This window comes from Perca fluviatilis, chromosome 6 (assembly GCF_010015445.1).
Source record: "Perca fluviatilis chromosome 6, GENO_Pfluv_1.0, whole genome shotgun sequence".
Lineage (NCBI taxonomy): Eukaryota > Metazoa > Chordata > Actinopteri > Perciformes > Percidae > Perca > Perca fluviatilis.
In genome coordinates, this window is record NC_053117.1 from 12,307,009 (window position 1) to 12,330,043 (window position 23,035).

General features: G+C 44.6%; 1 protein-coding gene across 1 annotated transcript in view; it reads right to left on the bottom strand.

The window, feature by feature from the left end:
* LOC120561038 (voltage-dependent N-type calcium channel subunit alpha-1B-like) overlaps window positions 1–23,035 on the bottom strand; it is a 261,579-nt gene that overhangs the window by 13,302 nt on the left and 225,242 nt on the right. The window contains exons 31-38 of the mRNA XM_039804005.1: window positions 22,005–22,101; window positions 20,979–21,139; window positions 20,700–20,837; window positions 10,217–10,418; window positions 9,124–9,288; window positions 4,235–4,345; window positions 4,072–4,155; window positions 2,326–2,331 (exon numbers count right to left, since the gene is read on the bottom strand). Of these exons, the coding sequence (XP_039659939.1) occupies window positions 2,326–2,331; window positions 4,072–4,155; window positions 4,235–4,345; window positions 9,124–9,288; window positions 10,217–10,418; window positions 20,700–20,837; window positions 20,979–21,139; window positions 22,005–22,101 (964 nt within the window). The remainder of the gene's footprint in view (window positions 1–2,325; window positions 2,332–4,071; window positions 4,156–4,234; window positions 4,346–9,123; window positions 9,289–10,216; window positions 10,419–20,699; window positions 20,838–20,978; window positions 21,140–22,004; window positions 22,102–23,035) is intronic.

The window sequence follows — 23,035 nt, forward strand, 5'->3', positions numbered from 1 at the left end:
AGGATTGTACAGTAATCTGGGTCCCGGGTTAAAGAAGGCATTCTCAACATACCCATCCTGACTGTTTCTTCTACAGCAGGGATCAACAATATACTGTGGAGGGATAAAAGTCTACAGGTTTCCAGGAGCTAAGAAAATCTGAATCGTGTCTCATGTGGGAGTGAATGCGACAAAGTACACTGGTGTTATACCCATGTTACAGTATTGTATCTGCAGCTGAACTATCTGGTTGCATCAGAGTTTAACACATTAACGTGCACTAGGTTCCGAAGTTGTTTTGAGTCTATATTAAAACAATATTGACAGCCCATATGTAAATTGAAAGAGTTTTTGATTGCTGTAATTGTCCTACCCATACTGGCCACAAAAAGTTTGCTTCAGCCATTTCAATGTGAGTGATGGGGGATAAAATCCACAGCCCTCATTATGTGTAAAATTTTCCAGTTTTTGCAGTATAAAATTCCTGATTGGTGTTACTACCGCTGACTGATAGCTCAGCAAGGAAACACTGTCCGTGGAAGCAAAAAGAGGGAATTTCACACCAAAAAATGTGAACCTATTCTTTAAGCCCATCACTAAATATGATTGGCAGTCCCACATTCTACTCCAGAAGATGTACATTCTCATGCTATGAGCTAAGCTCATTAAAACACACTGTGATGACACAGCAGAAACAAACCCACTCCTGCTTTGGGCCTTAAAGGGGCCATTAATTCAACATTTCAACATCAGAAAACAGTTGTGTGTGGCTTTGGAGGAGCTTTGTCAAGTCTAAGAAAGTAACCCTAAATTAATATAGGCTACACATGATATCAGAAAGACATGTTTAAAAGATAGTGGGTGTTTCCAATGCAGTGAGGGTCTGACAAAAGATATTATCAACTTGCATCATGGGAAGTGGAGCACCCACTACACTTCCCATAAGTGTAAAAAGCTTGATCCATAATAGGGAATAAAGCCCTTTTAGACATGGAATCTGTAGCATTCATTTTTCTGTTAAGGTGATGGGTTTAGTCATTCAGACATAGGGTTCTGTGATGTACAATATTTCTTATGGCTCTATTTAGACATGACAGGACAGAGACATGCATGTGTCAATATTTGACAACTGGTGCATCAGAAACAGCAATGTCACAGCTGCAAGTTGAAAAAGAAATTGTATGTTCTCTGTTGTCTCACAGGATTCATCAGAGATGGATTTTAAAATGTTTTTGTTAATGAAGGCTTAGTTAATGACCATCAGGAGTATGAGGGATAATTGCCCCCTGCTTTCAAAGTGAATCTCCTAATACATTTTCTAATCAACTCATAATTCATTAGAATTCTGCTGCCTGTTTAATAGAACATAAAATGACAAGACATTGAAGCCGGCTACACATTATCCGCGGTAAAACCGCTCTGCGCTGGCTATGCCATTGTTTTCCTATAGGGAAGTGGAGACAACTCGGAGGAAGAGCTACACTTGGCGTTACGCACTGCTCGGAATTGCTGCTGAGCGGTGTGCTCAAAGTTCAAAATATTAAATTAAAATTTTTGCCCTACCTTGCAGTTTTACCTCTTATCACGTGTAGGCGGCTTAAAGGTTTAGCGTGTAACTTTTTGATATTAATGAATCAGCTCCACACAGCTCTCTCTGTATTTCTCAGTATGGCTATGTTCAGAAGATTTCCCGCGCAGAAACTTGAGCGCACTATAGCTTTAAGCTGATACTCTTTTAATACTGATTTGTTCACATGCTGTATGTAAAGTGTGTTGCTTGATATTTATAATTTCATTCATGCAGCTGGCATGGATGTATGAGTCCGGGTCTGATGGTTATTGTGGTTCTAGTTGTACAATTTCTCTTTTTTTCCCTACCACACGGGGAAAATATTTTTTATAGACTGATCACAAAAATCTCCTTAACAAATTAAAATGGACTCATACACACTTTCTGTTTTTCTTTTCTTTGTGCATAACAAATGATAGTTAAGTGATACATGTAATACAGTGCTACTGACAAGACAGAATAGGATCTTCTGGTTTTCTGTGATGGCATTCAGTTCAGACTCTTGTTACAGATCTGACCTAGTCAGAGATTATTGTGACTTTATCAAAAAAGTGACTTGGGGACCTCAGACAGTTACAAGATACAGGTTTAAAAAGGGATTAATGTCAGGATATCTGGGCCTTTTTTTAATGCATCTCTCATAAGTTCCCCAACTTTATGGAAGGGCAATAGTAAATTGCTGAAGTCCTCATATTTAAAATGACCACAACATTGTATATATTAAATAAAATAGTAGGGAAGCTATGAGCAGAAAATGGCAACAGAAAGTCACTCACCGTAGTCTGGTGATGTTTGGGACCAGGGCATGGCAACACCGGTGATGACATACAACAAGATGGAAATGTAGAGAGAGAGAGGGAGCAAGAGGGAGACAAAGAGAGAGACAGAAAGCAGAGGAAGATGAGGAGAAAGGACAGAGAGGCAAGAGAACAGAAACAGTCATATTGCACGACATAAACTGATACAGCTCAACAAAAACACACATGTAAACCAGTCAAAAGCTACTTCACAATACACACATGTATACAGGTGACTGCACAGAAAGGAAGTATCTGGAATGAATAAAGAAACTGTCAAACAACCAAAAAAAAAAAAGCATAGCAGCAGAGCTCCACTGTAAACCTCACATTAGAGCAGGGGTCGGCAACCTTAGGCACGCGTGCCACCATGGGCACGCGGAACATTAACCAATGGCACGCTGGCAATATGTGTGCAAGAGAGTTATTGATGTGTTGAAATCATGGTTGAAATGCTGAAGCACTCTCTCATCCGCATGCCAAATTACAACGTTCACAGTTGCGCGACCTGTTATTTACGATAGTTTGATTGACTCATATCTCTGACTGGGAACAATACAAAAAGGATTATCAACGGCCGCTGCTGCAGATGAACTAACGCTAGTCTTGTTACTGTAAGTAGGCTACATTAAAACCTTCGTGAGTTAAAAGCCAATACTTATCAATGCACTCACCTGTGTAGACCGGCATAAACATGTAGAAAGCGATATTTCAATCTGCTCTGTCTGCTCAGTACACTCTCGTCCGCTGCGCTGTTTTACGCAAGCACAGCTCTACTCTGCAAATAGCACATTTTTACAAAACAAGCTAAAAGAAAAGCTGTCTTAGTTTGCAGGGAATCTTGAAATTTTGACAAATTCTTATAAACTTAAGCTGGCTGAAGAAATCATCCTCTCCGTTGCAGCGGAAAATATGGATGCATTATAAGACCAAAACAAATACATGTGGCTACTTAATATGCACGTGAATGATGCAATCGTTATGTTCGTGTTCTTCATTCTTGATAATGATGCTGGTTATGTTATTATTATTTTGCCACAGCATCGTTTCATTGAAAATGAGGCATTGAGTACCTGCTTATCAGTCGATTCATTATTAAAGCTGGGCTTTTCCACGTCAACTTTTCGCTTCAGGCTCTTTGACAGTGATGTTTTTGTCAGCCCATTTTCCACCAATCAGGACGCTGCATACTAAAACCATGTTTCCATAATCATAATAATAATATACAATAATAATAATTGCAAGGTCCTGATCATGAGAAATAAATGTTATCAAATGTTGCTATGGAATAAAATTACAGATTCCCTGGATATTACATTTTGATGTGATTTAATGTTGACATGGTATACTAATAAACAAGAAATTTTGAAAAGGGCACTTCATATCAAAAAGGTTGCTGACCCCTGCATTAGAGATTACTCTCTGAGGTGGATTCAATGAAACCATCCTTCCTTAGCTCCTTAGCATCCTTCCTTATCAGCCCTCTGTGATAAATTGATCATTTCAACAAAAGACTGGCTCACAATCCTCCCCTCTTTCCTAGTCTAAAGCTGTCTGGACCGCTGCCATGTCTTTGCTGATGTGGCTAGTTAACTTGTTTGCACAAAGTTTGCTGTACAGGCTGTCCCTGTCCCATCTCAATACCATGGCCGCTGTATTGTATGGATACATTGCATTCAGCCTTGTTGAGGTAAGGGTGGAGTGGGTGGGTACTGGTGCTCTTACATTGATTTCAGTCACCAGGATGTCAGTGATGCTGCCCAACACTGTGACAAAGTCAAACACGTTCCAAGCATCCTTCAAGTAGTTCTGAGAAACAGCAGTTGAAAATCATTAGTTCTTATATATTATTCAGGATATTTAAAGTTGTTTCCTAAATGTTACCCACCAGTGGACCAAAAGCAATGATCTTGAGGATGCACTCCAGAGAGAAGAGAGTGGTGAAGACTATGTTGAGGTTCTTCAGCATCGTTTCATAAAAGTCTGGAGCTCCATGAAACTGAAAGATAGGGGGAAATGATCATGTTTTCCTTGCTGGCATGTAGGTGTAACACCGTCATAGAAATAGTTTGACATTTTGGTAATTAAAGCTTATTCACCTTGTTACTGAGAGTTACATAATAAGATAAATAACACTCTACACGCTACAACATGCAACTGGTTGACTTAGCTTAGCTCCCGACCATCATAACCACCTGGGTTATCCTTTTTTCATACATACACCAAAATTTGGAATGACATTCCCCATCACTGTTATGGTTTTGGTGTCTTGTCTTATTTTGGTGGTCTGTTTTGTGCTCTGTTTCCTGTTTTATTTTGAAGTCTCTGGTTTTCTGTCTTGTCTTGTCCACTTTACTTCCTGTCTTGTGTTTCCCTCCTTTTGTTGATTGCTCTGCCCTGCCTATGTGTTTCACCTGTTTCCCAGCCCTTGTGTCACCTGTCTTGTGTTATCTCATTAGTCTGTGTATTTAGTCTTGGTGTTCCCCTTGTCCAGTGTCAGATCATTGTTTGTGTTTGTGTGTTCCTGTCGCGTCTCCCGGTGTCCGGTTTTTGCTCTTGTTTTTTATGGACTATTAAACCCTCCACCTCTACATTCTCCTGCCTGCCTGCCTGCCTCTGCATTTTGGGTCCACTATTCCCTACTCCTCCCTGCTACACCTGACATAATGATCTGACCACCATGGACCCAGCAGAACATGGGACACGGCACCTCAGGTGACCCCTCACCTGCAGGCTTATTTGTGCTGTTGGGGAGTGGAGGTTCACTAGAGGTCGGAAGGCCAAGGAGGCAGTTCTCCAGGCTGCTCGCCGAGACGCCTCCGCTCATCCCTGGCTCGGAGCTCCCTCCCAGACTGGATTCAAGACTTCCTGGAGTCTCCTTAACGGTGAGCCTGAACCTCGCTCTGTGACTTTCCCAGTGCTGTCTGGTGTTCCCAGGCCTACCAGTGGCCACGAGCCGACTCCTGGTCCCCGTGTTCCTGTCTGTGGTCGGGCCTGCTCCTGCCCCTTGTGCCTTGTCGGCACCCCTGTTGACCTCTGTTCCCGAGCTGACGCGTGCAACCCTTCTGTTCCCGAGCTGGACGTGCAACCCTTCTGTTCCCCGAGGCGGCGCGGCCCTTCTGTTCCCGGAGCTGACGTGCAGTTCTGCTGGCCCGGGTGACGTGCTGCTCCCCTGAGTCTAGGCTAGCTAGCAGCTCCCTGAGTCTAGGCTAGCTAGCAGCTCCCCTGAGTCTAGGCTAGCTAGCGCCCCCCTGAGTCTAGGCTAGCTAGCAGCTCCCCTGAGTCTAGGCCAGCTAGCATCTCCCCTGAGTCCAGGCCAGCTAGCATCTCCCCTGAGTCCAGGCCAGCTAGCATCTCCCCTGAGTCCAGGCCAGCTAGCATCTCCCCTGAGTCCAGGCCAGCTAGCATCTCCCCTGAGTCCAGGCCAGCTAGCAACCTCCCTGACTCCCCGCTAGCTAGCAGCCCCCTAGAGTTCCTTGAGTCCCGGCCGTGTAGCGGCCCCCTTGACTCCCATCTAGCTAGCAGCTCCCCTGACTCGCAGCTACCTAGCAGCTCCCCTGACTCGCAGCTACCTAGCAGCTCCCCTGACTCCCAGCTAGCTTCCAGCCCCGCTGACTCTTCGCCTGGCTCCAGCCCCGCTGACTCTTCGCCTGGCTCCAGCCCCGCTGACTCTTCGCCTGGCTCCAGCCCCGCTGACTCTCCGCCTGGCTCCAGCTCAGCTGACCCGTTGCTTGCCCGCCCCTCGGAGGTTTTTTAGCCTTCATTGGCCGCCAAGTCTCCAGAGGGGTTCGGCCTTCGCCGGCCTCCAGAGGGGACTCTCCCCCGCCCGGCCTCCTGAGGGGTCCGCCGCGGCCTCCAGAGGGGTACACGCTCCACCGCCTCCAGAGGGGTGGCCCCGCCCGGCCTCCAGAGGGGTATCAGCCGCCGGGCCTCCAGAGGGGTTCGCACCGCCCGGCCTCCAGAGGGAATCCTCTCCTTCGCCCGGCCTCCAGAGGGAACTCTCCTCGCCCGCCGCCCCCGAGGGATATCTCCTTCGGCCGCGGCCTCCAGAGGGAACTCTCCTTCGCCCGGGCCCTCCAGAGGGATATATCTCCTTCGCCACGGCGCCTCCAGAGGGATATCTTCCTTCGCCGCCCGGCCTCCAGAGGGATATCGCCCGCCGCGACGGCCGCCAGAGGGTATGGCCCTCGCCGGCCGGGCCGCAGAGGGGGTACCGCGTATTCGGACGGCGGCCGCCTGAGAGACTTCCCCGTCCTGTTCGTCCTCCTGAGGGGATTCGCCGTTGCAGACGGCCTCCTACGAACCCTCACCGTTCTGTTCGGCCGTCTGTGGGATTCTGCCTTCTCTGTGGCCCCCTGTGCCCCCAGTGCTCTGTGTTTCCCCGTGCCCCCGGGACTCTCTGTTCCCTGTGCTCCTGGCCTCCCTGTTCCCCGTGCCCCAGGACTCTCTTTTCCCTCTGGCCTCTCTCTGTTTTCCCTTGCCCCGGCGCTCTGCAGTGCTCTTCCTCGCCCCTCCGGGGTTGATTTAGTTTGACTTTTTGGGGTCGTCCCTCCTCCGGGCCCCCTCCTCCCTCTGGTTTGTCTTTTGCTCCTTTCTTGTTTTTTTGTGGACATCTGGGATCTGTCCCTTGGGGGGTACTGTTATGGTTTTGGTGTCTTGTCTTATTTTGGTGGTCTGTTTTGTGCTCTGTTTCCTGTTTTATTTTGAAGTCTCTGGTTTTCTGTCTTGTCTTGTCCACTTTACTTCCTGTCTTGTGTTTCCCTCCCCTTTTGTTGATTGCTCTGCCCTGCCTATGTGTTTCACCTGTTTCCCAGCCCTTGTGTCACCTGTCTTGTGTTATCTCATTAGTCTGTGTATTTAGTCTTGGTGTTCCCCTTGTCCAGTGTCAGATCATTGTTTGTGTTTGTGTGTTCCTGTCGCGTCCCGGTGTCCGGTTTTTGCTCTTGTTTTTATGGACTATTAAACCCTCCACCTCTACATTCTCCTGCCTGCCTGCCTGCCTCTGCATTTTGGGTCCACTATTCCCTACTCCTCCCTGCCACACCTGACAATCACATCAGAACACTACCATCCATCAAATATTTCAAAAAGGCATACAAACTGTACCTTCTCAACAGTTTCACTTGCACTCACTGATTGTTCATGTATTGTCCAAGTCTTGTTAGTACTGTCTGTATTGTTGTTTTAGTTGTCTGTATCTGTCTAGCCCATGCTAATATCCTGTACGTGTTTTTGTCTTCATGTGCCGTAACTGTGTCCTATGTTCCATGTCTCTGCAGAACAGGAACCTGCTGGAAACCAGTTTTTAAACTGAGTCAGGCCCATTTTTAAACTGTAACTAAATGTTACTTTTTTAATCCTTTTCTGTTGAATACATTTTGAAATTAAATGAAAAGTGACTCAGGAAGTAGAGCGGTTGTCTACCAATTAAAATGTCAGTGGCCCCTACAGTCTACATGTCAAAGTGTCCTTGGGCAAAATACTGAACCACAAATAGGCATCGGTGTGTGAATCTGTGTGAAGGTTTATCTGTTCTGTTAACACAGAACTATCTGAGAAGCAGTCATTGGAAAAGGGCAGGCACTTTAAAAAAATATCTGGCAAACGACTTCTGGTTATGACGGCGCGGTGAGCAGACGTGGATTTCTGGTGCTCTGTGGCTAATCCTAAAACAAATACTACTTAAAACATCACAACTTGAAACAATAGTTGTAATACAAGGTAATATGCCGAGAAAAGTAACCAAGGACAAATATAAAACAGCGAGGACTCGCTAATAAAGAAAACGAGCCGGCAGGACCGAATTCAGAAGAAGAAAGAGGGGCACGCGTTGCAGAGTCAGGTACCGACAGCACTGAAATCATGGATAACCCCTCCACAATGGACATCATGAAGGCAATATAGTAATGCAAACAAGATTAACACTCTGAGATGGATGGTGTACTGACAGCAATTCAAAAATGTTAAAACCGACATTAGAGAATGCAGCGGCTGCATTGCTGAGGCTGAATAACTCATATCCACGGCGGAGGACAACACGCTGCAAAAAATTGTGGAGAAACTTGAAAGGACGGCAAAACTCCTAAATGATAAAGCGGAGGACTTGGAGGGCAGAAGCCGGCGCAATAACATCCTTGTGCCTGAGAGGGAGGAGGGCTCAGCCTCAGACCACTGCTCTTACATGGAGAAGTGGATGGCGGACATTCTGAAAATATCCTTTGCTGTTCAGACACAAACGCAATACTTTGAAGCTAGACAAGATGGATTTTGGTGTGATGTGTGATCCGGCGATTTTATGTGATCTCGTGTTATCACGAGAATCCAGCTGCCGTGCAAGGTAAGCCTCGACCACCAGTGTATGAATGTGTGTGTAAGTGGGGTGAATGCTTCCTGTAGTGTAAAGCACTTTAAGTGGTCGCTAAGACTAGAAAAGCGCAATATATATAAATGCCGTCCATTTGCCATAAAATAAATTGCCTTTACAATTAGTTTTTTGTATGGATGTTACCTTTCGACAGAGCCTGGCTAGCTGTTTCTTCCAGCCTTTTGCTAAGATAACTCGCTGCTGGCAGAAGCTTCATATTTACTGTACAGGCACAAGAGTGGTATCAATTTTCTCATCCATCTCTCTCGGCAAGAAAGGGAATAAGCGTAAGTCTCAAAATGTCCAACTGTTCTTTTCCTGAATTCAGGAATTCATATAACAGTCAAAAAAGCCTAACAAACTATACAGTATATTTCGTATGTATTATTAATATCCTCTTCAAAAGTTCTTACCTTCATCATGAGTACCACAGTATTGAGAGCAATCATGATCATGATGGAGTACTCAAATGGAGCTGAGACCACAAACTTCCACATCCTGTACTGGAAGGACTGCATGTTCTGGGGCATGTAGCGTGTCAGAGGTTTGGCATTTATGGCAAAGTCAATACAAGCCCTCTGTAACAAAGAAACCACACCTCCACTTCACTGTCTATGGTAATTGAAAGGATCTGCTCTCAAACCTCAGTCTTGGATGAAAGCATATATTTTCTATTGATCATTCAAAATCTGCACTTGTGTGAGCAATTGGCATCTAAAACTAACCATTTTATACCAAAAGAGTACACAATTTCAGTTTTTAACAACTGTGGATAACTAATGTGAACAAACATTTTGGTCCCAGGTGCTTTTATGGTTTAAAAACTGTGGATCATTAAGATCATGAACATGCAGCTCTTAATGTTGATAAGCCAGGAACAGACTTAAAGAGTATTGAAACCTTGAAAGACTAGACACCCCATCCACACACAACCAATGTTAAGACCACCATATGCAGATCTTTTTAGTTACGGAAGCCAAAAAAGGACACATATTGTACAACAGCTTAAATACAGAGAACCCACACTGGGCAATTGGATCACCAAACAACAATCAAATGCAAGAACATGAATTATTTTTGTGTTACTGTACGAAATTGAAAACAGACACTCATCAGAAAGAGTCAGTAGAGCCTTGCTTATGTATAGTGCAGGGAAAATGATACTTTTAAGGATGCAACATGAGGGCAACGGTAAACTCTGCACAACTGGAGAGCTGGAGTAAGGTAAGTATCATGTAAGCTGTGGTTCTTCACTAAAATCTGATGAAGTGGATTATACAATAACACCTACTCTCTTACTGGAACTTTACAGGAGGATGAGCATTCTTCCAAAATATATTGACATATCGCTCCAAAATCTTGCAAAGATGTTCAATTGGGGTAAGATCTGGTGACTGTGGGCCACAGTATATGACTTGCATCATTTACATTTGTTCATAAAAAGGCTGTGTAAGCGATTATGACTGTCAACATAACATAAAGTTGTTTGTTATGTCTCTGCTTTACCTCATTCTTTTCCAAGCTGCACTCAGACAATGCCTTGTCTCCCTGCTCCTGGAAGGTGATGATGATCAGAGCCACAAAGATGTTGACAAAAAAGAAAGGGAAGACCACAAAGTAGACCACATAGAAGATGGACATTTCTATCCGGTAGCCTGGACTAGGACCTGTGTCTTCAAAGGTAGCATCCACAGAGTGCTTCAAAACACTGCGAAGAGAGAACACAACACAAAGCAAGGAGGTGAGATAGGTGCATTCCAATACCCATACGACCATACTATGTGGTATGCCAGAACAATATTTAGTATGTCCCAATACATAGTATGTTAATGCATGCCAAAAATACCAGGATATCCTACTGCATCGAGTTGCATTTTGAGAGGGCACAGCCAGATGACATCTCAACTTTAAATTTCGCGCTATGGACTGCGATGGACAAATGAGAAGGAGTATCAAAGTTCAAGGTGCAATGTTACGATGAAGAACTATGTCCTAATTGTATGCGTACAGTACTGCATGCAACAGTACGTACTTTGTAAGGGCAGCTGCAGTACGTACTAAAAGTTAAAAGAAAATTGTGAAATTGTATGGATATATATATATATACATACACACATTCAACTAATGAAAAAGATGACACAGCATAAGTTTATTTGCCTTACAGCAGAAACTGACAATTAAAAGTCTTTCGTGAATGTGTAATTGGCATGAGATTAATATTCAGCATTACAGATATGAAGGCTTATTTTCACACTAGGCCACAAAAGCCCTCAGGTTATGAGAAGTGAGTTGAAGCTCCTGTCTAGCATTTTTTACATAATTTGTCAGCAAATTACTTAGAGAACAAAATCATGAAAACAAGTGTAAAGACACCAGCAGGTCCTCAGTAAGTGGGTCACCATGGAAAAATGGCCATCCGGAGCAGCTGGATCCAACAGCAGGCAGCTATTTTCAGCAGCAAATCTCTGACTTTTAAAAATAAAAAATGTCTATTTGTATAGCACTTTTAAAAACCAATAGGCGGGGGGGGGGGGCGCTGTCGAGCGATCAGCGAGTAGGGCGCACTCACCAGTAGCTCTGGCAGATTTTATGTTTAAAACTTCATTTCGACAAAACCACGCAAATGACAACTTCAGAAAATTATCAAAATATAACCTAATCCCTCTGAGAGAAAAGAAGACCGTGGAAAATGCCGAAAAAGATCAATGCGAAGGTGGACTTGAACGATGAAGCAGGCCCAAGTGAAGCCTCAGGGTTGACTACAGAAGCAAATGCTGGAGGGGCCGCCCGGAGAGCAGACAACGATGTGCTAGAGGCTATAGCATCGCTCCACTCAGAGCTAAGTCAGAGATTTGTAAGAAAATTGAAGCTGAGATCTCAGACGCTAACACTACACTGAGAGGAGAGATAGCGGCACTAAGAGCCGAAAATAACACAGTGATATCAGTGCTAAAAGCCCAGATGGACTCACAAAACCAAACTTTGAAAGAGCTAGCTGACTCGGCTAACGGTACTTCGGACACGCTGCAGGAGCTGGAAGACAAAGTTAAGAAACTTTCGGGGCAAGTTGAAACTCTCTCAGAAAAATGCATTGACCTGGAGGGATGCTCGAAGCGACAGAACTTGAAAATTGGCCGGAATTAAAGAGGGGCATGAAAATGGCCTATAAACGAGGGATTTCGTGGCTCAGATGTTAAAGGAGGTATTACACCTTGAAGAAGCACCAGAGGTAGACCAAGCCCACAGAGCCCTCCGGAGACGACCCGGCGAAAGTAAGACGCCGAGCTGCATTCACCCCAGCTAGGAGGATGCTACGATTTGGACTTTTGTATCCAGCGAAACTCCGGGTGTCACACAATGGGTCAAAGAGGTTCTTCACGGATCCGGAGGAGGCAGTATGCCGAGCGGCACTTCGGACCTTTAAGGTGAAGTATGAGTAGGAAGACTCATCATAATGGAACCCCGGATAATGTAGACTTTTCATTCCTCCGGAGAAAAACTGAGAACGAGGTCTCTAACAGGAGCCTCATGCAGGTGAACATGGAAGGCGGTTCTTGCCGAGGGTTATTGTTTACATGTAAGGTTAACATTGTTGCACTGTTACTGTTTATAACATTGTTCATTACAAAATGTAGCAGCAGTTCAGGGGCTTGAAGTTTTGTTTACTGGCTTGGTTATGCCAATGAGCATGGGCATTTGGACTCTCGTGAAATTAATAACTACTTGATAATTACTATTTTTCTCTCATGATTTCCTTACTGGATGTTATTTGATAGGCAAATAAGCTTATCTTTCAAGCTGAGTTGGAAATTATTAAAGGGTGTTACTTAAGCAGGAAACTCAGGGAAGGACTTAATAGCTTGTCACCAAAATATTGGCTTATTTTTTTAAATATAACTAAGACCTTCTCCCTTAAATGACCCAACTAATAAATAATTAACACCTGTTTCCTTAAATGACCCAATTAATATATTTACCAGTAATCATGGTTTTGGGGTCATTAAACATCTGTAGAGCTACAGTTGACGGAAAGGATGACTGGGATTAAGAAGTGGTGGACTAGTAGGTGGTGGGGAAGTTGGACTTCTGGGAAGGAGGGCTGGTCCCACTTCCGGAAGTTTGACTATAGGAGTGTTCAGAGGAAGTTGAGTGTTTTTTGTTGTTTTGTTAGACTTAGGGTGGGATGGGCAGGGGTGCTACTCAGACTACATCTTATACTGATAAATGTCACCGCATCAGAATTTGCAATAGGAGACTGATCTGTCAGTATGGCTGCAGCAACTGTTGAGGTAGAAGGACACATAGGAACGGGGAAAAATGTAACTTTTTGCTCATGGAATGTGAATGGAATTAATGAGCCAGATCTGAGAGAGTTACAGGCGGATGTGATCTTGTTACAGGAGATGCAGCTAAAAAATGAGGCTCATGGGAAAATAAGAACCAATTGGATAAGTCAAGTCTACCATTCCAAGTTTTCAGCAAAGGCTAGAGGAATGGCTATAATAATTCGCAAAAATGTTCCTTTTCTACACAAATCTACAACTGCAGATAAAGAGGGGAGATATATTTTGGTCATAGGTGAGATACACTCCACACCAATTACATTACTGAATATCTATGGACCAAACTGGGATGACTCAGAATTTTTCAGGAAAACTTTCAGCCTGATCCCAGATACAGGAAACAGGAAGGAAACAGTTTTGTGAGTATTTAGAGACTCAGATAAAGTTATTTTTTGAGACGATTGATGAAGACAATGTATCACCAATTCTGTTATGGGAGACTTTCAAGGCGTATGTGAGAGGATGTGTTATCTCCTTTCAATCCTCACAGAAGAAACCCGGCAGATTAGAACAAGCACAGTTAGAAGAGCAAATACGAAAATTAGATGCAGAAAACGCCGCTCATCCAGCTATGGAGACACATAACAGCCCTTAAATACCAGCTCAATCGGATACTTTCTGAAAAAAATTCTAAAGCCTTCACATTCATTAAGCAGACCTATTTTGAATTTGGGGATAAACCACACAAACTACTGGCAAGACAGCTGCGGAAAAGGGAAGGTGATAGGACCATCCACACAATAACATCAGAATCAGGTGCTCCTCTTACTTCACATAAGGATATTAATAATACATTTCATCAATTTTACGAAAAATGTTACACTTCCCAAACGTGCACCTGAGACTATGAAACCATTTTTAGATAAACGTAATTTACCTACACTGTTAGAGAGGGATCAGAGTGCCTTAGAGCCGGAAATTACGGGGGAGGAGATACGAAGAACAATCGATTCCTTAAAAAACGGTAAGAGCATGGGGCCGGACGGGATATGCAATGAGTTTTATAAAAAGTTCAGTAACATAATAACTCCATATTTACATAGCATGTACAAGAAGGCCTTTGAGAGCGGCACACTACCACCAACATTAAATGAAGCTACCATAACGCTTATTCCAAAGAAAGGGAAAGACTTACAGCAAGCAAGTTCATACAGTCCAGTGTCTTTATTAAACACCGACCAGAAAATATTGGCAAAATCCTTAGCAAGAAGACTCAGTCCGCACATGGCCAAATTGATACACCCTGATCAGACAGGGTTTATCCCAAAAAGGCACTTTTTTCATAATTTCAGGTGCCTCTTCAATATTATGTACTCCCCCAGACACCCTAAGGAAGATTTGCTCATTTTAAGTTTAGATGCCGAAAAGATTTTTGATTGTGTAGAGTGGTCTTACCTTTATGCTGTGCTAGGAAAATTTGGATTTGGGTCAAGATTTATTGCATGGATTAAATTACTATACACAAATCCTAATGCTAGAATCCTTACTAATCGGAAAGTTTCAGATGCATTTGCACAGGGGCCCTAGACAGGGGTGCGCTCTCAGTCCCTTGCTGTTTGCACTTGCATTAGAGCCCCTTGCTGTGAAGATTCATGCAAATAGTGAGATTCATGGTTACGACACGGAATATACTTCAAACTAAATATCGCTATACACGGACGATATCTTGATGTATATAACTAGGCCACGGACTTCTATGCCGGTTCTATTGGAAACTATTGAACTGTTTAGTTCCTTCTCTGGATTTAGGATAAACTGGGGGAAAAGCGAGCTGATGCCTGTGCGTTGCGGAGAGCCAGCTGTGCTTGAACAGGTTCCATTCAAATTGGCTTTGGACATATTCACATACTTGGGGTTAGAAATCACAAAGAAATATAACTCCCTATTTGAAGCTAATTTTATGACTATATTGAACAGGTTTAGGAATAAATTGGAGTTTTGGAAAACACTCCCAATATCCTTGATAGGCAGAGTAAACACGGTTAAGATGGTCTGTCTCCCTCAATTTTTTTTATTAGATTCTATAATTCTCCCATTTATATGGAACTATAAATCCCACAGGATCAGGAAGGGGCATCTGTGCAAGCGTAAGACAAGTGGTGGGCTGGCCCTTCCGGATTTTATGCGTTATTACTAGGCTTATTTTATTGTGCCTCCTACTGGCTGGATGAGATTATTGCGCTCTCCAGCTGGCTGGACATGGAACGGGAGGATTGTCTTCCCTACTCAATTGGGGCTATCCTAGTGTCTCCCATTTGTTTAAAAAAATCATACTACAATTATAATCCGATTATTCATAGCACCATTCAGATCTGGAAGCAAATAGCAAAACATCAAGCTTAGAGCTCTATCCTTTACACTGCCTGTATCAGCAAATCCATCATTTATTCCTTCAATTATGGATGGAGCCTTTGATCAATGGAAAGAGTTTGGACTCTGCTGTGTTGGGGATTTATATATTTGGGGTGTGTTTGCGTCTTTCCAGCAGCTTCAGGAGAAATATGGACCTTCAAAGAAAGATTTTCTTTAGGTACCTACAGATCACTGAGAAGACTCATCTGGACAATTTTGAGACTGCAACACCTGATAAGTTGGACCAATGTCTCAGAGACTGTATAGTAGAAAAACATGCAATTTCATTTATATATGAACATGAGCAAGTGAATATGGAGGGTATAAAAAAGGACTGGGAAAAGGAATTATGGATGGGAATAGCAGAGGACACCTGGGACAAGGGTCTGAAATATGTTAATATGTGCTCCCTTAATGCTTAATGTTTCACTGTTTGATCCAGTTAAAAATTTTGCACAGGTTGCATTATTCAAAGGTGAAGTTACATAAAATCTTCCCAGATGTGTCCCCAATTTGTGAAGTGTAACCAAGCAGATGCAGATTTACTACATAGTTATGTACTATGTCCTAAGCTACAGGAATTCTGGGTGGCAATATTTTCGTTCTATTCAAAGGTTTTTAAAATTCAAATAAGACCGGATCCATTTTGGGTTATACTGGGCGCATCAGAACACTCTAAAAAACTACAGACCGCACAACTCCATCTCCTGTCCTATGGCCTCCTCTGCGCAAAGAAACTTATTCTTTCGCTAAGATAAAGAGGTACCACATTTTAAAGTTTGGATTGCGACACTGACTGATACCCTCCACCTGGAAAGGATTCGTTATATCCTTAGTGATAGGCTGGAGGAGTTTGAAAAGATCTGGAGACCGATGATATCATTTATGGGAAAGATGAACGGTTAAGATTCACTACTACAACTACTTGAATAACTATGTTGTTTTATTGGATCTGTCTGTTGGTGTTATTCGTGTAATGCTGGGCCTTTACGACTTTGTACGGTTTGTCTTTGGTTCAGTATTTCAAAAGAAGCAGGATTTCCGTTCCACAACAACTGTATTACTGTTTTTCTAATGCTTCATAATAAAAATATTTGACACTGAAAAACCAATAGGCAACTGTTTGCCAACATGTTAGCAATGACACCTTTATAAGGTGGCCAAAAAAAATCAATTAAAGCAAAACAAATGGGTGGGCAAAGCAGAGAAAGGGTTTTCACAGGGCGTGTGTGATGCATCAGTGCAGTAGTACTGGGATAGTAGTGTCCGTAGTTTAGCAGTTTAGTAGTTATTGCACGCTGCGTGCTGCTTCTGCTTGCTACATTCTGCTTACAGTTACTGCCACAGACTAGCCCTTGTGCCAGGGCAAAAAGAGGAGCCGAGTGCGTAAGTCTCTTCCTGTCAGTACACAGCCTCTCCACCGCCAAGACTCCTACAGTGCCTCCTCGCAGCCACACACGGTAACTGGGCCCTAGTGGACCCAGGCTGAACTGTGGGGGATCTCGGAGCAGCAGTAGGCCCTGGCACCCGCCAACCACAGCCCCAGCTATGGGTAACTAGTCCCACTGCCTTGTGGGGTAGCCTACAGAGGCAAAGGCTAAGGGAGCACACCCTGAAAAAAAAGACAAAAGACCTCAATGGCGGAACAGGTGGCGCATCACAACGGCTAGGAAGGCGGATGAAGGCTGCAGCAGTGATGGGTCCGCAGTCGTCTTGGATCCTGAACCAGACTTGCCAAGGACCGTGTGGTGACTGTCTATGCACAAGCCTCCCCACGTTAAACAACACCACGCACAGGCATCCTCCACAAAGGGAATTCACCCTACCACCCCGGATAAAGTCCTATGGCACCCAGCAAGTGGGGGCAGGTTTGTGTAGTCTGGAAGCCCCTAGTCATGAGCTGGCACATCAGGCAATGGGTGTCAAGAGTCAGTCACTGGGCTCTTGGAACGAGGCAGAAGAGCTCTTTGGCAGCTACACCCATGACTAAGCAGCCCTGTTCAGGATCTGCTCTGCTTACCCCACATGGGGAAAGGGCTAGAAAAGGTGCCCTAAAAATAGCCTGCCTCATACCTCCTGACTGGATACCGCGTCCAGAGGGAACACCCCATTGCGGTCAGAAAACTAATTTTTTTTATTTTGGGGCCTGGAATGTGCACACTCTGATGGACAGCGCCTCCAGTGACAGACCTGAGAGACGAACCGCCATCATTGCCAGAGAACTGCAGAGATGCTGGATTGATATAGCTGCTCTTTCCGAAACCCAACGGGCAGGTGAAGGGCAGCTAAAGGAGGAGAAAGGTGGCTACACTTTCTTCTGGAAAAGAAAGCCAGCTGATGAGGCTAAAAACCATGGAGTTGGATTTGCCATCAACAACCAGCTTGTCAACCACCTCTCCGAACTTCCTGTGGGGATCAGCGAGCGCCTCATGACCATTCATCTGGTGTTGGTCAACAACCAGACAGCGACAGTAGTGAGCGCCTACGCCCCTACCCTAGACTCCGATGTGGAAGAAAAAGAAGCCTTCTGGTGGACAGAAAAGGCTCTAAATCTCCAGAGCAGATTCAGGTGACACCAGAGGCTTTTTCAGTGCCACTAAGGCTGTCTATGGCCCTAGCCATCGCGGCTGAAATCCCCTGTGCCCAAAAGATGGACAGACTTTTATAAAAGACAGTGACTCCATCAACGCACGTTGGAAGGAGCACTTTCAGGAACTTCTGAACTGTGACAGCTCAACCGAACCAGACATCGCCGACCATATCTCACAGAGTCCCATCAGAAAAGACATGGGGGAACCTATTACCCTAATTCACAATTCCATCAGGAATCTCAGGAACAACAAGGCCGCTGGTCCTGATGGGATCCCCGCAGAGATCTTAAAGGAAGGAGGACCAAGGCTCTGGCACCACATCCACCATCTACTCATCAAGATCTGGGAAAGGGAAGAGCTCCCCTCACAGCTCCGGGTTGCCCAAATTGTTACCATATTCAAGAAAGGGGACAAGGCTGAATGTGGAAACTACAGGGGCATCTCGCTCTTGTCAACAACAGGCAAAGTCCTTGCTTGTGTCCTCGCCAACCGCCTGCTACCACTATCTGAGGAGGTACTCCCTGAATCACAGTGCGGCTTCCGCCCATCCAGGGGAACAACTGACATGATCTTTTCTGCTCGCCAACTACAAGAAAAGTGTCGGGAACAAGGACTGCCTCTGTACATGGTCTTTATAGACTTGACAAAGGCCTTTGACTCTGTGGAACGTCAGGCACTGTGGAGCATACTATCAAGGTATGGATGTCATGACAAATACATCCGTGTACTGAGGCTACTGCATGACGGCATGTCAGCCACAGTGCTCAGCAACAGTGACTCTGAATCTGAGCCATTTACTGTAGAAACTGGGGTCAAACAGGGATGTATCATTGCACCCACCCTATTTGCCATCTTCATTGCAGCCATACTCCACCTCACTGGCCAAGAGTTGCCACAGGGGATCCTGATCCTTTACAGGACTGACGGCAGACTCTTCAACCTTAACAGGTTCAAAGCCAAGAGCAAAGTCAGGAATACCACCATTAGGGAGCTGCAATACACCGATGATAACGCCATTGCAGCACACTCCCCTGAAGACTTCCAGGGCATCCTAAATGCCTTTGCCAAGGCATACAGAGCCCTGGGGTTGGCCTTGAACATCAAGAAAACTCAGGTTCTGTATCAATCACCACCCAACCAGCCATCACTCCAGCCCATCATCAAAGTGGATAACACCACTCTGGAAAGCGTGGACCACTTCCCCTACCTTGGCAGCCTTGTCTCTTCCAAAGCCGATATAGACTCTGAGGTTAACCATCGCCTGAGCTGTGCCAGCGGAGCCTATGCCAAACTCAGGACAAGAGTCTTTGATGACTGAGACCTGAGGGCTCAAACCAAGCTCCTGGTTTACAGAGCTGTGATTCTCCCAACCTTGCTGTATGGAGCGGAATCCTGGACCACCTACAGCAGACACCTAAGAGCACTGGAACTATTCCATCAAAGAGCCTTAAGAAAAATCTTTAGGATCAACTGGAAAGACAGACGTACAAACTCCAACATTCTGGAGGAAACTAATGTGCCCAGCATCACTATCATCATAATGCTGCACCAACTCCGATGGACAGGCCATTTCATCCGCATGCCCAACAACCGTCTCCCAAAGCAGATCCTGTACTCCCAGTTAAAAGAAGGACAGCGAGCCCCCGGTGGGCCAAAGAAATGCTTCAAGGACAATATCAAGACCAGCCTGAAAAGGTTTAACATCACGTCCGGCAACTGGGAGGATCTTGCGTTGAACAGGGACTACTGGAGAAAAGCAGTGCAGGAAGGTGCAGCACACCACGAAACAGAACTCTGCCGTGCCACAGAGGCAAATCGGCAACACCGCAAGGACAAACAGAGTAAGGCTCCACCACCACACACCACCTCAACCTTCCAATGTCCACATTGCAGCAGAATCTGTGGATCACGGATCGGACAGAGAGGACAGTCATACTCGTCTCGAGTGACCGTGTGTGTGTGTGTGTTTACTCTGAGCAGCAAGCTGCTAAGAGGGTCTGAAAAGTAGCTAAGTTTGCAACACCAGGATGCCATTTCTGTGTCTGTAGCTTTAAGTGCTATTGAGGAGGAGAGAGGTAGGGCAAGGTGGAGGGTGGGGGTGTGGCCTTGACCAACTGCCATGCTTCACTTGTTTGCAAGCCATGATGTCTCTCTCTTTCTCATGGGTGGGCCAAATTCTCTGGGCGGGCAAAGCAGAGAAAGGGGAGGTAACCTTTCCCCTTATGACGTCATATAGGGAAGATTCCAGATTGGCCCATCTGAGCTTTCATTTTCTCAAAGGCAGAGCAGGATACCCAGGGCTCGGTTTACACCTATCACCATTTCTAGCCACTGGGGGACCATAGGCAGGCTAGGGTTAGGGTAATTTTCATGCCATGGGACCTTTAAACACGCCCCTGTAGTCAGTGACAGATGGATGGGTACATTTTGTGCTTTGACAACTCCTTTCATACTAATGCCAATTTGCCAAAATTGGTCAGTTGCAAAGTTGAATATCTTCCCAGAGCCTTTAGTATATTTAGCATTTACTTGCATTTCCAATGAGGCAATTTTCCCACAGGAGCCATTTAACTTAAATGTATGAATCCCAAACGAATCCTGCTGTTCCAGGTGTCAAATCCATCACAGACACACATCGTTTCAAATATGACAGCCTTACACATGTCTGTAACTTAAAGAGGGAATCAAGTCAGCTGCACTTACGTTGGCCAGCCCTCCCCAGTGGAGACAGTGAAAAGGGTCAGGAAGGCCCACAGCACATTGTCGTAATGGAACTCATATTTCTTCCACTCTCTGGGCATGGCGGCCACCTCGTCCCTGTCGTAGTAGAGGAATTGTCCTCTGGAAGACATAAGGACATAAATAAAGCTGAGTGGGATAAGACAGGTACAGGGTCTGGTTTTGACCACACAAACATTTGGCGGTTTACAATTTAGAAGTTTATGAGATAAGAAATGATGAAGTGAGGGATTTTAGACCAACTTGCAGTCCTTCTGCAGGACCTTGGACTCATCTGTGCAGTAGAAGAATTTTCCCTTGAAGAGCTGTACTGCGATGACAGCAAAGATGAACATGAAGAGGATGTAAACAATGAGGATGTTCAGCACGTTCTTCAAAGAATTGACCACGCAGTCGAACACCGCCTGGGGACACACAGCACACACATTTTATTCAGGGGTTAAGTGGAAAATTATTTCTGAATATAGTTGAACACTATCATCTGTCAGGATGCTGAAATGTTACTCTAACTCTTCATTCAAATCTGAATCAGATTTGATAGAAATCTGAGTGGGACTAACCTGCAGGCCCAGCCTGGCCAGCAGGCCAAGCCACTGGGAATTCTCACAGTATTCTATTCCTAGCTGGTGCGTCCAGCTCAGTAAGTGCATTAACATGTAAGACACACATCATAATAACTAATATGTTTGTTTAAGATCACTTTGCAACAATTCAAACACAAGTTAAAAAATAAAATAAAAATAAGATGGATGGATGGATGGATGGAGCTGAGAGGAAAAGTAACTTAACACTGTAAACTACTGATGCTATGTTCAGCACGATATCAGGTCTGTCAAGGGGGAAAAGTGCAGACTTTCACAAAAGTTGATGTTCTCAAAATCCCTTCGCTACGGGAAACAACACCAAAGTTCAAGTTAGCAAGCTACACGCTGAAAATGGCAAGTTTTAAAGAACATTTGGATTGTGCAGCAAGGCAGGCCTGCCTGGTTCTTTCGGGGAATGATTGTAAAGATTTACCAAGAATATGTTTACGGCATTTATTATCTAACTGGGACGTTTTTGGAACCGATTGGTGGGATTGCTACGGATGAATGTGATGATGTGTGCAAATTACATTAATCCATGTGCGCCGTGGAGATAAATGCCGCAATACAAGACTAGTCATAGGGAAAATAACTAGCGCGCCTGTGGCCTGCCTTAATCACAGCCCTGCTAATCTTGCTAAATGAATCAAAATAAAGCAACAAAAAAGCAGCACTGGAGCAGAACCTTGAGTTTTGGCAGACGTTTGATGGTCTTGAGAGGCCTGAGCACTCGGAGAACCCTCAGTGACTTGATAGTGCTGATGTCTTTGCCTTTGGTCCCCCTGTGGAAAGCAAACACTGTTAGACCACACAGAATTATTTACAAACGATATGTTCATCAGATCTTTTTCTGCATTACTTATATTACTAATAAGCAGGACAGCAGGAAAAAATGGTTTTCAGATTTAACTTTAACATGATGTTTGTGATTAATTTTGTCACACTTGAAATGTGGCGGGAATCTGGATATAAACAAATACACATCCATGAGAAGTCAATTTTAAGTACAGAGCTTTAGTCAGGACCAGGACGTGGTTAGTCTACATCGACAACGATTCATAAAGGGGATTACTCAGGTGCCGCCGGAAGACTTGCCGGATGTCCCTCATTTTCGTCTGGATGTCCCTTACATTCCGCTTTCTTTGTGTTGGCATCCTAAACTCCGATGGATTTATGAGGACTATGGTTAACTGCTCTTCAGGTCTCTGCAGGGTAAATCCAGACAGCTAGCTAGACTATCTGTCCAATCTGAGTTTTCTGTTGCACGACAAAAAAAATTTTTGAACGTGCACCTTTCACCAAAACAAGTTCCTTCCTGAGGCTATTTTGCAGCAGCACCTTTAATGCGCCTGGCACTTAGTGCCACCCAAGACGATTGTGATTGGTTTAAAGAAATGCCAATAAACCAGAGCACGTTTTCTCCCATCCAGGAATGCTGTGTGGACCAGATAGACCTTCCTCCGCAGCGCTGTGGAGGTAGGTCTGACAAAATAACATTTAAGACGTAGTAGGACTACGGCCTTTGGAATTAAAATAGCCCCACATCATCACATACCCTTCACCATACCTAGAGATTGGCATGGGGTAGATTCCATAAAATCATCTCTCTATCATCTCTTTATCAGGATGCATAGTATCCAGGATACTATGCATCCTGATAAAGTTCCCTTGGTCTTAGGAAATAGCCCCACATCATCACATACCCTTCACCATACC